This window comes from Canis lupus, chromosome 32 (genome assembly GCF_003254725.2).
Source record: "Canis lupus dingo isolate Sandy chromosome 32, ASM325472v2, whole genome shotgun sequence".
NCBI classification, from domain to species: Eukaryota; Metazoa; Chordata; class Mammalia; order Carnivora; family Canidae; genus Canis; species Canis lupus.
The window spans coordinates 3,057,798-3,073,913 of record NC_064274.1 but is presented as its reverse complement, the minus strand read 5'-3'; the positions used below and the strand labels follow the sequence as shown (position 1 = coordinate 3,073,913).

The 16,116-nt window shown below is 40.4% G+C and overlaps 1 protein-coding gene across 3 annotated transcripts in view; it reads right to left on the bottom strand.

Annotated features, from left to right (window-relative positions):
- Positions 1-15,088: 15,088 nt before the first annotated feature.
- The window catches only part of ANXA3 (annexin A3), a 43,492-nt gene continuing 42,464 nt past the window's right edge, over positions 15,089-16,116 (bottom strand). For all 3 annotated transcript variants that reach the window (XM_035709607.2, XM_025426979.3, XM_025426961.3), the window contains one exon: positions 15,089-15,483. In XM_035709607.2, the coding sequence (XP_035565500.1) occupies positions 15,424-15,483 (60 nt within the window). In that variant the 3' untranslated portion in view covers positions 15,089-15,423. The remainder of the gene's footprint in view (positions 15,484-16,116) is intronic.

The following is a 16,116-nucleotide window of genomic DNA, read 5'->3' as shown; positions in this document are numbered from 1 at the left end:
GACTGCTTGTGTGCCCCCATACCCTAGACTTGACCTTCAGAGACCCCATGGAAATCAATGTAAAGTAGTGGTATGTCATAGTAGTAATTTGAAGATGGTAATTAATTGGGCTTCTCTTGCTTCTCTTATTGCGCCTATGCCTGGTCCTCTGTCTCATTCATTTTCTTGTCTTTGTGTTTCCGGGTTATGCTGTGTTTTTGGAGGAAAACAATTCTGGATATTCAGCTTACTTCCTGCCCAGCGCTATCCAGCCTTAGCTGTACCATGACTCGTACCTTTCCCTTAGCACTCTTGGTAACTCCCTAGCACAGAGAACTTGCCATTCTGGATTATTTCTACCCACATCAGCCTCCATTTCCTTCCCTCAACTTCTCCACTCAGCAACCTCACAAAGTTACACGCACAGTTATACCTCCTACTGTGAATGATTTGATTATTTTAGGGTAGCTTCCCCAGAAACAGACCCTGAGATAAGGATCCAGGGGTCCCCGGAGGCACTGGAAGATGAACGCAGATGTGAAACAGAGAAGGAAAGGAAGTCATTAGAGAATGTGTTATGGGCAGGCTATTACTGGGGGCCACTGGGGCTCAGTCTCACTGGAGGTCTCTGAGAGGCAGTGTAAATCATACCTCAGAGCGGGCCCATCCGAGAGGAGAGAGCGCGCAGTTATTTATCCACTACCTCCCACCTCTCATTAGTTGAGGGCTTTCCCAGGGGCATTCAGCCACAGGGGCTTCCATTCATTCTGCCTTAGATGTGAGCCAAGGCAAACTCCTATAGCTGGATAAAGGCTGAATGCAGAGTGCCACAGGCACTTGTCATAGGCAAGAGCATGAGTGGAATGCTGAGTGTCAAGGGGATATAGGTGAGGCACCAAAAACATTCTATATTTCTTATCCACCTAGCTTTACTATAACATGTACCTATCCCTGGTTCTAGTTTCCCATTCTTCCATTCAGTGTACTAGATACTCTCAGAGACACTATTTTGCTTATCCTCTTGACCAGGCCAGTTGTCATCGTCTCAATTTTACATAAAGAGAAACTGAGAAGTTAAGATTAAATAACTTTGGGGGTGCCTGGCTGCCTCAGTCAGTAGAACATGACCCTCTTGAACATGAATTCAAGCACCACCATGCTGGGGGTAAAGTTTACTTAGAAAAGAAAAAAGAGAAGTGAAGAGAAGAGAAGAGAAGAGAAGAGAAGAGAAGAGAAGAGAAGAGAAGAGAAGAGAAGAGAAAAGAGAAGAGAAGAGAAGAGTTGGGTAACTTCACCCAGCTAGTAAGTTGTGGAACTGTGATTTAAAGACTCTAACATTCATACATTTACTAGTACAGCAGAAATCCAAGGGCAGAATCTTGGGAGAGTATCCATCATTAGAAGCAAGATCTTGGAGTAAGAAGAGATGGTTCAGAGCAGAAGTAGTGTTCAAAGGGTTATTTTGGAGATGTGGGGAACCCTCTTCATCTAAGACTGCCTTCCATCACTGTTCACTGCCTCCATTTCTTTTTTTCTTTTTTTTTAATTTTTATTTATTTATGATAGTCACAGAGAGAGAGAGAGAGGCAGAGACATAGGCAGAGGGAGAAGCAGGCTCCATGCACCAGGGGCCCGACGTGGGATTCGATTCTGGGTCTCCAGGATCGCGCCCTGGGCCAAAGGCAGGCGTTAAACCGCTGCGCCACCCAGGGATCCCTCACTGCCTCCATTTCTATTCATGCAGCTTTCTAAAGACTCCTAGGCCAGAATTTACTATTTTCATCCAGAGACCCTTATAAAATTTCTAAGAACAAAAATCAGATACAATTCAATTTCCAGAATAAGTAATGCCTGATAAAAATATAGTAAGTACTCACTTTTATTCAACAATTATATATCAATCATTTAATAGATGCCATGCACTGCCCCAGATGCTAAGAATACTGTGATGGGCCATAATGAGTCATCAACAGGAGGCATGAATCAATCAAAGATACGGTCTATTTTTGAATATGAAACACACCACAAACTGACTTTAATTATATAGAAGCACCAGCTAATTGGGGCCATTTAACGTGTGCAATTAAGATGAGTCTAGTACTCAATAATTTTTCCTTAGTTTGGATCAGCCTAGATGTATTTTCAACATTTAACAGTGGTAGATAATGCTGATATGAAAAGGGCATACTCTTTATGGGATTGCTGAGAGGATTAAATGAAATAATAACTGCCACATCCTAAGCATTTTATGTAATTTATCAGACTTGCCTATATTCATAGGCTGTGACTTCCACAAAAAGCACAATGATTTATTTTATTTTTTAAAATTTTCTTCCAGCTTTATTGAAATATAATTGACATATAACATTGAATAAGTTGAAGGTGTACAGTACAACTATTTGATATGTATGGATATTGCAAAATGATTACCACAGTAAATTTAGTTAACCTCCATTATCATACATGGTTACACATTTTTTCCCTGTGATGCAATCTCTTAAAATTGACTCTCTTACCAACATCCAAATATTTTTCATCATAGTCACCATGTTGTACATTATTGCATCCCTAGAACTTATTTATCTTGTAGGATACTGATTTGTTTTCATTTACTCATATGCATTTGGCTTTTCAAATAATGCTTAGCTCACAATATGTCTTCAGTTTAACGTTATGGGCTCAATGAATGATATAGATATTATTCCAATTTTACAGATGAAATAAACACTTGGAGAGATTGAATGATTTTCCCAATTTCTCAAAGCTAGTTGTTAGAAGAGTTAGGATAAATGAAGCCTTTCTAACTCCCCTGTGCCTGAGGGCCTCTACAGAGCAAGCAGCACAGTGCTGAGTACACAGTAGGTCATCAAGATGTGTCATTCGTACACCACTGCCTTATTAAAGATGTCCTGGCTGTTGGCTTTAAGGTACAAAGGGTGACAGCTGCTCTCCTTCAGAGCTCTGCATGACCTTCTTGTTCTTTATTGGGCTTCCCCTCCTGACGCCTGCTCACTCCAGAAACTGTGGATTCCCCATGGCTCAGACCTGGGACCTGCTGACCCTCTGGATGTTTGCCTACATGTCTGCAATCACTTCAACTCAAACTGTGCTGGCCAGTGACATGACCTTTAGAGGAAGCTGCCAAGTCCTCCTTGCTGAATGGGATCGGTACTGCCACGCCTGTGCTGTGGGGAAATGAGATTGAACCGTCGCGTACTTCTCTCTCGGAAAGTATAGAAAACACAAAGCTGGGAATACACTATTTCCTACGTGTGTGCCCTGCCTTAGCACATTCTAGAGTTTTTAAGCTCTATGCTAGATGACTTTCTATTATTGACCTGTAAACCTCGGAGGGGCTTATTTTGATTTCGGTATTCATGACTATTAAATGTATGTTGGAGTTGCTTGGGACATGAACTCAGAGGGTTCATGGGAAAGAAAGTTTCTAGACATTTTCCCCTTGGAAAATAGGCCTCTATAGTAAAGAGCTTTGCAACTGATGCTACTCTTCACTGCACCACAGTGAAAGAGTCAAGAGCACAAATTTGGAAGCCATGTATATCTCAGTTTGTATTGTGGCTCCAGAACAATCTAGTTGTGTGATCTAGGGTGGCATTGAATCTTTCTGAGCCTCAGTTTCCTAACTAGTAAATGGAGGTAACGTTACCTGCCTCATGGAGTTGTTGTAAGGACAAAATGAAATAATAGGTACACATGGCTCATGGTGAGTACAAAGAAAATAGTGTCAATTACTACTGAGACAGGGGTCACCTGAAAAGGTTGGTGCAATCAACACCTACTGCATCTTCAGGTCTGGTTTTTGCTTTGTTTTGTTTTGTTTTGAGGTTTTATTTATTGAGAGAGAGAGAAGGAACACAAGCAGGGAGAGAGGGGCAGAGGGGAGAGGAAGAGTGAGAAGCAGACTCTCCACTGATCAGGGAGCCCAGTGTGGGACTCAATCCCAGGACTCCAGGATCATAACCTCAGATGAAGGCAGAAGCCACCCAGGCGCCCCCTCAGGTCTGTTTGTGGGAAGAGAACATGAAGTCTTAAAGCCAAAGTCCAAGGGAAGCTGAATTCTCTCTCCCTCTCTGTGAGGGAATCAAGAAGGTGGTATCATTTGCTAAGCTGTGTAAGCTCCCCGTGGTTCTTGTCAGAATATGCAGTCCTTTGTCAGTTTCCCTACAATTATGGATAGTGAAGCCTTTGAAACAATAAAGATCTCATGCATGTACTTGTTATAGCAAAAGAGAATGGGAAATCAGGAAAAGGTGTAAATAGTATCTACTCACTACTGTATTTCAAATGTTATATTAGGTGATTTTTGTTAGGTCACTTTTGTTACCTCATTTAATTCTTTATATCTTCCCAAACAAATCTAATCATTCCCTCCTTGGGCCTTTTTGACATCATCAGATAAATTATTACTCCCATCGTTTTAAAACTTAATATATAATAGAACATAACTTTTTATTAGTTTCAGGTATACAACATAATGATTGACACATGTGTGTGTTGCAAAATGATCACCGCCATACATCTAGTTAATATCCGTTACTACACATAATTACATATTTTTCCTTGTGGTAAGAATTTTAAGAACTGCTCTGTTAGCAACTTTCAAATATATGATACACTGTTGTTCACTAGTCACTATATTGTACATTATATCCTCAGGCCTTGTTTATCTTATAACTGGAAGTTTGTACCTTTTGATCACCCTCTCCCATTTCATCCATCCCCCAACCCGTACTGCTGATGAGTACTAATCTGTTTGTTTTTTGTATCTGAGTTTGGGGTTTTTTAGATTCCATGTATAAGTGGGAATCTTGTCCTTCTCTAGCTGACTTATTTTACTACTCCTGTCTCATAAGCAGAAGGAAATTGTGGATCAGTGTAGCTAAGTAATCTACCAGAAGTCACACAGCAAGTAGGCAGTATTTCAACCCAGAAATACTTCGGAGCTAGTCTTTCCTTTATACCTAGGAAGGGGAAGGTCAGGGAAACTGCCTATCCTAAAGAAAGAAGACAGGATCATAACAATGAGGAGGTTAAGAGCAACCCAGGAGAAGCAGACAACTGCAGTGTCCTCAAAGACAGAACCAGAGAAAGATCTGTCGAGTTTCCCCACAGGTCCTTCTCTGGGAATATTCTAAATTCTGGGAATCTTTGGACCTCCCAAGAAGTTTCTGGCTGCACCTGGTCCAGCCAAACCACATATCCAAAATCCAGAAGAAAGAGGAAGGAGAAAATCAAGAACGGATAGCTTGTTGCCTGGTGGCCAGGGATGGTCTCCATATTGAAATAATTACAAATAGACTAAACAATGCAAATACTTCTCTTTGTTATGTCGACATTGTTGAAGTTAGCCAGGAAGTAAAGCAGAAGGCTTAGGGAGAGACATGAAGTAAAGAGAGGAATGAAGCTGCTTTTCTCCCTGTTACCAAGTCTTCTCTTCAGAAACGTCTGGGTAGATTGGAGACATTCAATGTCTTCCATGATGGGAGGCTAATGTGTGTGCTGGTACACAGGAGAACTGGAATAACTGTTAGAGGCCCTGGGTTGATTGGCCTTGCCTAAAGCACATTCTAGAACTTCATTACAGTACTGAGATCAGAGGGGAGGCACAGAAAGAGCCAGGAAAGTAGGACATTCCCCGCTATTCCTTACCACTCACTTCCTAAGAAAGACTCAGCTTTGAGTGTACATAAGTTGGGTCTTACATTGGATCTAATCCATGATAGGGAGCTCTACATGGTTCTCATATTACCTGTCAGTATCCGGAAAGTACAAAATGTATTGACATCTATCCTGTGGGATCCATCACAAAAAAAAGACTTAACAGCCTACAGATATCTTCAAAAGGATTCTATGATAACATTTGAAATCAGAGAAAGAAAAGGAGAGATAGGTTAAAGTTTCTACCAGATATTTCAGAAACAGGAAAAGAAGTGAGAATTAAGGATGGACTCTCTGATATTCAGTGCCCAGAGATGATGTCTTTACTGAGGCTTAATGGCCCACTTATTCCATGCGTTATTTCTGCATGTTTTTCCAATATAATCAAATAATACACAATCACACCAGGTCTTGGGAGCTTGTTCTTATCTCTGTGCTGATCATCACGTCTTCAAAGTCCTTACCAGTTATGTCCTTTATTTTTTATTTTTTAGATTTTATTTATTTATTCATGAGAAGCAGAGAGAGAGAGAGAGAGAGAGAGAGAGAGAGAGAGAGAGAGGCAGAGACACAGGCAGAGGGAGAAGCAGGTTCTATGCAGGAGCCCAACGTGGGACTTGATCCTGGGACTCCAGGATCACGCCCTGAGCCAAAGGCAGACACTCAACCGCTGAGCCACCCAGGAATCCCCAATTATGTCCTTTAATGCCTAGTTCCAAGTTTCTGTCCCCAGGGAATTCTTCCCGACAGAACTCATCATTCCTTCATTTCAGTTTGAGGCAACTTTTAATAACCTGTCTTATACTCCATATAAACATGTTTTAAAATTGTTAGACCAATAAACTGTTTAAAATTGACAAAACACAACTAAGAAAAAACAAGAAAGTGAGTTCCCTGTAATTTTACCACTCGGCGATAAACAGTTCATGTTGTCTTGTATGTTGGCTTCCAGTCTTTGTTTTCTTTCTCGCTGCTTTATCAACATGCTTTTTTCCCACTTAACACAATATATGAGTGTCTTTTTTATATGTCTGTCTCTGTATCTCTATATATCTACATATACATTTTAAGGGTGAGGAGTGGTCCATAGCATTTTTTAATAGCATTGTTACAAAGCATATCACAGTTTACTGCAGCTAATGATAAATCGCTAGCATGTACATGATGCTTACATATGCTGGGCCAGTCTAGGTACTTACAAACATTGATCCACTTAATCCGTGTAACTCTAGGGTACTGGCTTAAATACTGCTATTATTCAAATGTCACAGATGAGGAAACTGGGGCATAAAGGGTTTAAAGAATCTGTCCATGATCAGCTAGTAAGTTTAGAGCTAGAATCTGAACCTGAGCTAGATTGGCTTCAGACTCAAAACCATTGCCCTGAATGACATGAGTATTCATCGAGCACCCAATAATAAGAATTTTCTTCAAATATCTTTTCTTTAACTCTAATAGTTAGAAACAACAGGTGTGAATCTTCTCTGAGGCCAAACTGCTGTGAAGCAGAGCAGTCAAGTCAGCCTGATACTCAAGCCCATCTACCACCATCACCACCACCACCACCACCATCATCACCAACATCAGCACCACCGTAATGCTGCCTTTGCTAACGAGCCAGGCATCTGTCTTTACTTTCCCTTCCTCATTCCCCTGATCATCAACTCTTTGAGTCAAGAAACATGTAGCTTTATTCATCTTTATACTCCATCACTTAGCACAGTTCCCAGACCATGGTTATCACATAATAAATACTTAAAGGAATAAAGGACTGTAGGAGTTGGCTTGACAACAACCAAAGAAGATATTTTATATGAGGAGATCAATTCATACATGTTTAAATAGAATTTTCAGTGTATGACCTGGGTTTTTTTTTTTTTGCAGACTTGGGTCTCTAACACAAAATAAAACAAAAACTTTTGCCTTAACGGTCGATCTTATACCAATTGTTACTTCAGGGTGAACTAAGAGCTCTGCAAGTCACCCTAGGCCATTATTTATTGCCACGTCCGGTTCCACAAAGCTTGTGCTAAAAGAGGACTTATGTAGGTTTTGATGGCCCATTTTCTCTAACGCATGTGTTTTAGAGTGTATACAGCTGAATGCGCTGCTGTTTTGGTTTCTTGGGTTTGGGGGTTTGGGATTTCTTTTTGCAGTTTACCGTGAGAGCTGTTCAATCACTCCTCACTTGTAACCCTCCTCCTCACTTGAGATTCTCCTCTCCCCCACTTTTGATTTTGTTAAATCCACGGAAACAGGACAACTCTGGTGTCAGAGCAGGGCTGACCTTCTGGTAGATAAAACTGGCATAAAGCTGAGTTTGTTGAAACTGGAAGAAATATAGTACTAGTAAAACAGTTTATATGCAAAGCAACTAATACTTGCTTTGCTTTAATCATCCCACAAGAGATGTACAGAGTGGGTGGGAAATAATCTAAGTTTGTCAGTTTGCCAAGATAGAGCTGAAAAGAAATCTGGGGTACTTTCCGTGGTTCATAAAACACAAGGTTATAGGGGCAAGAAATTGCCAAGAGGTCTGCTTTATCTTCTTTTCTAATTACAAACTAGAAGAGTTAGCTTTACAACACCCTTAAATCCCCCAAGTAGATCGACTATAAGCGATTGTTGGTCTTCCAAACCGAACCAGAGAATAACAGCTAACATTTACTGGGCATGTAAGAGAGGGCAGGCCCTGTGCTAAGTGCTTTACCTAAACAGACTTGCCGAAACAGACACCTATCTGAATCTGAATAAGTGCTATTGCCATCCTGGCTCTATAGGTAAGGAAACTAAGGCACAAAAATGTTAAATAAGTGGCTCACCCACGTATCACACAGTTATCAACTGGGGGACAGGAAATAAGCCTAAGGAGCCTGTCTTCAGATCCTATATATCTAACCACTGAAGTGCACATATTTAACAAGACAACATTGATTTCAGGGAGCATTTCCCTCAAAAGCATCCAAAGCCAGTCTTAGAGTTACTCTCACTGTGCAGGACTGAAAAAGTATCGTTGCTTTATTCCGCAAGTGCTTGTTGAACGCGTCCGCGTCCTCTCTGCCATTTGCTGGGCAAGTCCAGACCAGCACAATTACTACTAACTACTTGATTAAGTTAAATTCTTCGCATGCTCCGCCTCACTCAACCCTCATAACAACTCTGTAAGGTAGATGCTGTCATTATTAAGCACCGAACTGAGCTGTAAAGGATTTAAGTATTTATCAAATATTTACCACTATAAACACTGCTTTAGCAGAGTATAGAGCCAGCACTTGGATCCCATTGGATCTGACTCTGAAACCACTGCTTCAAAGACAAAGTGTGGAAATTAGAGGTTGTCAGTAGGGCACAAAATTAGGGAAATGGAAAAAGGAGAAGATACACGCAATAAAAGTCTGAATTACACTATTTTCACCTTTTTTTTCAATATGCCCTTATCAATAGGCTAGAGAACCTCCTATGCACTATCTTCATTTGTCATTTTGTAGCTCCTAAGGAACAGACCAAATATCCCATCACTAATAGAACGAAGTGTACCAGTCTTCTGCCTCCTGTAGTTCACCACTCAGCGTGCAGGACGCGCTCCAGATTGCTAATTTTCTCCTCTTCATAATCCTTGGGGACTAAATTTAGCTTGTACTGAGATGACTTGAATGTACTCACTAGGCGGGTGATCCATGGAAGAGTCAATCTACATTTCAAGTCAGAGCAGATGGTCTTGGGAATTGCGAGAAACGAGAGGATTAAATTAAATGATCCATATGTTCCATTAAGAATTTTATAGCAACAATAAGATGCTCAGACCATAACAAATATTTTATAGGTAATATAATGAAGATGTTTCCAAACTGTTGAGATTTGGCCCAGTTATTCTGAAACAATTAAAGTAGGTTTTGCTTTTGGGACACGGAGCCATGGGGTCCACTTTGAACTCGACCTGCCACCTTGTGGAAATTGAAGGCAATAAAAAAAACATGGCCTTTGAATAATACACTGTAATGATAAAATGATCTAGGGCTTTACTGAGGGCTTAGCACAAGCTATGTACTATGCTGAACACATTTTAAATGCTTTCTCATTTATGTATCAAAATTACAAGGGTAGGGGCTATTACTATCCTCATTCCAAATGTGAGGAATATGTGAGTTAGCAAAGTAAAGTAATTTCTCTAAAGTCACAGATCTGGGCAGCAAGACCCCAGGGGCCATGCTCTTGCCCCTGGCACTGGCCTGTGCCTTATACTGCCCTTCTCATTCTCATATAATATTAAAATATTTAAATAAGCATTGTCATTCTTTGGCAGGATCACTAACAACAACCCTTCATCTTGAAAGGGCCGTGTTCCATCAGAATCATCAGAAATATGCATTTAGCAGCTACCAGCTGGTCCAATGCAATGTGAGGTGAGAAGGATGGGAGGAGAGGGATGGAGGAGGAGAGCTTTCCTTGGAGTGTCTCATTATCTGTGTTCCTTTCTCTTTGCAGCATTCTGTCAAGGGATCATCACTCGCTCCAAGTTCTCACCTTCCTCCTACTCAAACACACACAGATACCAAAAGGCCTGGATCCTAAACATTGGCTTCTCTGCTGTATAACCTTGGGCTAGCAACCTAACCTTTCTGGGCCTCATTTTCCTCATCTGTAAAGCGGGAATGATACAGATATGTATAACCATGCTTTGCTGCACAAAGCACTTAAGACAGACAAGATAACTCTGAAAATAAATGAAATCTAAAATATTTAGCATAGTACTCAGCACAATGTAAGTCCTTAATTCATATATACAAAAAATTGATTATTCTAATATCAATTCCATAATTCCTCATCACATTTGAATAGTATTCAATACTTTAGAAGATAGCTGTAATCATTGCTTCCTGTGCTCCTTACAACAACCTGGTGCAACTGGTAGAAAAGGTCGACTACCACATGTTACACATCGGTGACATGAAAATTTATCATGTACTCACCGTGAATAGGGAACTGGGCTAGGAATTTAGGGATACATAACACACACATAGGCATCCACAATAGTTCAGTGGGTGTCCTTTTTTCTGACAGAGGACACAGTCAATTCTTCGGAAAGGAAAGTTACGAAATAATAGAAAATATATATATACCAGTCTCTAGCTCTGATTCCTGACACAGAGGTTTTTTTTTTTTTTTTAAGATCCATATATTTATTCATGAGAGAGGAAGGCAGAGACACAGACAGAGAGAGAAGCAGGCTCCCTCAGACTAGGACCTGGATTCCAGATCCCAGGATCATGCCTAGAGCCCAAGGCAGACATCCAACCGCTGAGCCACCCAGGTGTCCTCTGGCACCAAGCTCTTAAAACTTCTGTTATTTCCTAAGTGATAAGAGCCCTAGGAGCATCTTTTAATATTTGATCTTTGCTAATGAGGAGGAAACTCTGGGTGGGTTCTGGGTGGCCCCTGGATGAGGGCTGGTCAGTCATCAGAGAGACCAAACCATGATTAGAATCTTAAAATTGTCATCCTTGCCTCCCATTCTCTTGAGAAGGGAGAGAGGCTAAAAATGGAATTAATGATGATCATTCCCACATGATGAATAAATATTCCAATAGTATGGAGTTCAGAGAGCTTTCAGGTTGGCGAACACATGAAGACACTGGGAGAAAGACTTCCAGGAGAGGACATGGAAGTTCCACACCCCTGCCCACATACCTTGCCCTAAGCATTTCTTCTATCTTGAAGTTCATCTGCATCTTTTATTAAATGCTTTTATAATAAACTGGTAAACATAAATAAATGTTTCCTGAGAACTGGGAGCTAGTCTAGCATACCTCTGGAACCTCCGATCTATAGCCAGTCAGTTGGAAGCACAGGTGATAACCTGGACTTGTAATGGCATCTGAAGTTGGGGAGGGGGTGCATCTTGTGAGATTGAGCCCTTAAGCTGTGGGACCTAATGCTAAATCCAGGTAGATGGTATCAGAATGAGTTGAATTGTAGGACTTTCAGCTGGTTTTGGAGCATTGTTTATTAAAAGCTACTTGCTCCCCCAACGTTAGAAATGGGTGATCGGCACCCATTAAAGAGAAAAATCCAGTTTCTTCCTAGTTTTGTGTTTTTCCTGCTACATTCTGCCTTTTAGTGACTGGAGACGAAGGCTACTTCTGTGGCCATAGTGAGGCACCATAACTTCAAAGAAGCACAAGGGGTAGAGAGCCAGATAAAATTATGCTTCTCCTACTTGCGTGAGGGCAACTTTCTGGACTCCTAGCAGTTGTATTTATGACTTACGCGGTGGAATGATACATAGCTGTCAAAATAAATAAAATACATGACATGCAATGATATGGATATCACTTAGCAAAATAATATTAAATGAAAAAGTAAGTCTCAGAGATTACATAAGCACAAGACTTAGTATAGAAAAAAAATTAAATGAAAAACTATATAAAAAGAAAGCAAGGTGACAATCAATATGGAATTCAGAATGGTCAGGTAGGGAGATTCAGAGAGGATGGGAGGGGAAGGTCGCGTGGTTGGTAGCAGTTATTGTGAAAGTCTTAGGGTTCACATTGGAGAGTGGATGCCAAAGTGCTTATTGCATTATAGAAATCAATAGAGAGAAGAATGAATGGGCAGGAAGGACAAAGGAAACAGAGAAGGAAGGAAGAAAGGAACAAGGTTGGAAGGAAGGAAGGAAGGAAGGAAGGAAGGAAGGAAGGAAGGAAGGAAGGAAAGAGGAAAAATGTATACGGGAGAGCTCTAGTGAAGAAAACCATGTTTCCAGAGGAAAAGAGAAGAGTTAATATCAAAATCCAAAGACAGTAGAGAGGGCAGCCCCGGTGGCCCAGCGGTTTGGCGCCGCCTGCAGCCCAGGGCGCGATCCTGGAGACCCGGGATCGAGTCCCACGTCGGGCTCCCTGCATGGAGCCTGCTTCTCCCTCTGCCTGTGTCACTGCCCACCCCCCACTGTGTGTGTGTGTGTGTGTGTGTGTGTGTGTGTGTCTGTCATGAATAAATAAATAAAATCTTTAAAAAAAAACCCAGACAGTAGAGATTACTTCTCCATAACTTTGGAGAATGTGGCCAAGATTAAAATCTAGTAATGCCATTTCAGGAGTTTAGCTTGATGGTAGGTAAAGGAGAGCCTATAGGCATTCAAACTCCTTGCTTCTCTGGAAGTCCCAATATCCTGCCCAACCTCACAAAGTATTTCTCCCCATGGTGATGAGTAGCTTGGAAAAAGTACTGTGTATAAGGGTAAAATTTCTGAACTTTTCTCCAAGGCTGCCTTAATGTATTAGTTTCCTTTCCCCCAGCCTGGGAAGCTGAGGCTCAGGTATACCTACGAATGTTTACCCCAAATTCACTTATGTAGCTCAGGTGCACAGAGGAAAAACTTTATCTATCCCATAAAGATTTATTATGTGCCAAGCACGTGCTAAGAATTAGGACACTGCAGTGAATGTAACAGACAAAAATTCCTTCCAACAGCTGACATTGCAGGTTTGAAAAGAACAGTGACTTTGGGGCAGCAGGATAAATTTTAAGGCCAAATAGTGGAGTTGGCTGCTTGGTTGGGTTCAAGTCCTGGCTCTTCCAATGGGCAAGTTAATTAATTTCTCTCAGGTTCCATTCCTGTATCTGTGGATTCGTGTCTGCACTGTAAAGTTCTTTCAGGATTAATGATTTAATATATACTATGCTGTTTAACATAGTGCCTGATAGACAGTAAAGTACTCAATAAGCACAAGCAAGGATTTATTGCTTGGTGAGACACTCATTCACTAAATCACTTCAGCCAAAGTCATAAGGCAAATGACACCTGACTACCTTGATTACCATATTCTATCAGTTTTATTTCTTAAGTATGTGCATGGATTTTTGTTCTCCCTGGCCATTATCCTACCTCAGGCTGACACTTCTAGACTTGATTATAGAACCAACTTGCCAAGGGGGCTCCTGCCTCTAGCTTTCTTCTCCCAGACATTCCTCCCTCTTGAGCAAAAATTTGACATCATTTCCCTTAATGAAATCCTCCTGGAATGCTCCTTCCATTCACTAGTCTCCCTTGCTTATAAACTCTTAAGCATGAGACTTTTGTAATCTGGCCTCTGCCTATCACTGGTCACCATAGCCCCGCCTTATCCTCTGAGACCCCACCACATTAACCTTTGGGTAGGGCGGTGCACAGTGTGCTAGTTGATAACGCTGTGACTTTGCTAGTGCTCTTAGCTATCTGCAGAGCCTCTATTCTTCTTTTTACTGGTGCAGTTTGTGACCTCTGATAGGATGAATTACGGATCCGGCCTCCATAGCACTTTTCTCTTACACGATGTCATTTCTCTCAATGTACACGGTACACACAGTGTTGTGATTATACGCACATATCTCTCTCCCTAAACAGGTTTTAAGCTCTTTGGCAAAAGCAGATGGGTCTCAGTCCCCTTGGTGTATCCAATACATACTTAGCATAGAGTTTGGCATGTGGTAGATGATCCACATGTTCCTGTTGAAAATGTCTGCAATGCTGTCATGAGCATTTTGATGTTTCTTGGCAGTAATAATAACATGATAATTGAACACTTACCTCGTCCAACCACAGGGCTAAGTGCTTTGAGGGCATTATCTTATTTAATCTTTTAAAAACCCTAAGAGAAAGGTAGGTGCTATAATTATCACCATTTAACAGACGAGAAAACTTCAGTTGAGCAGGGTTTGGTAGTTCCCAGGGTCACAGAACCAGGAAATGGTAAGGCAGGAAGTCAAAACCAGATGTGTTGGACTCTAAATCCTGGTGCTTTCCTTCCTGTATGCATTTTGGAAACACTAGAACAAGAATTTGTTGGTCCTTCTGAAAGGCCTCAGAATGTTTGCCAAGGGAATCATTAATTAAAAGCTCTGGGCTCCTACATCTCTGTTTCTATGGCTCACACATTTATCATTTCTATGCAAGTCCAGACTAATAACTCCAAATGGACAGTATTACCTTATATATTTCATATTAGTTAAGATATTTCATCTTAAGTTGCTGGCAAAAAGAACATGAGGAATTTTTTTTAATGCATAGTTTTACAAACTTATTTTAGAGGAAAAGCATCTTTAGAGAATTGGTTCTACATACCCATTCTGGGAAAATAGAATTTAGCATGAAATGACCACAATGCATGTTTGCCATTCTGACAGGAAGTGGTTAGATTTATGGTTCAGCAGATGTCTTCTAAGGGCTGAATAACTTCTCCTGCACTGCCACTCCTATAGCTTGATCACAGCTAGAAAGAGCAGGCCAGGATTACACACAGCTTCATTCTTTCTTAAAGATAAATGTAATTAATAAGGTAATAGATAAATTAAGGCAGCAATACCTTTTATTTAAAAATGCATTTTAAAATACCGTTAATTGTTGGCGATCATGTACAAAACAATGTTGGCATATGTTAAAAACAAAGACAAATTTCCTTTCATAAAAGCAAAACTTTTATTGACTCTGATTACAAATTTAATGTGTTAGAATTCTACAAAGATTCTCACTTCCTAAGCAGAAAAATAATTTGTATCATATTAGCAGATCCTTAATACATTTAAAAATTTCATTTATGAGTTACTACAGGATGCTGAGATGCTCTACTATAATCACTTTTTGTTGTTATTATGGAATGATGAAAATGGCCATTAGGAAAACAGTTTGCTGTTTACACTTGCTTTTACTTTAAACTCTGAGAAAGGAGTAAGCAGACTGTTGGAAAGGCCCGTCGTGGAGCAGTGACCTTCGGAGATTATGTTCTTGACTCAGTCATCTCCCCCACAGATCTTTAAGAGCGTGAGTTCATAGTCTCCAGAAGTATCCGACTATAAGGAAAAGGAGAGAAGGACAGATATAGCATAAATAATGAAAGAACCGTAAATGAAAGAACCGTAAATGAATGAAATCCCACAGCTCTAGGGGATTCTCTGGGGTGAGACTCATGACCTGGATCATTTAGTAAAATGCACCTGTAATTCCATTATTCATTCATACCTGAGTGTAATTATTCCAGCCTAGCATCTTCTTTACAATACATAATGTTTAAATTCTTCCTGATTCATTGCAATTGAATTTCAATTTAGGTTAAAAAAAATAAGATTGCGGGACGCCTGGGTGACTCAGCCGTTGAGTGTCTGCCTTTGGTTCAGGGCATGGACCTGGAGTTTCAGGATCGAGTCCCACATCGGGCTCCCTGCATGGAGCCTGCTTCTCCCTCTGCCTATGTCTCTGCCTCTCTCTCTGTGTCTCTCATGAATCAATAAGTAAAATCTTAAAAAAAATAAAAATAAAATAAAAAGATAATAAATAAGATTGCATCAATTGTGTGACATTATATAAATTACTTTTCTAATAAAACTTTAAAAATGACAATTTTAATAATACTATATTAATATTCATCATATGCTTGCTCTTCTAAGGGTTAACTACTTTAATCTTATAATCCTTTTAACTCTATG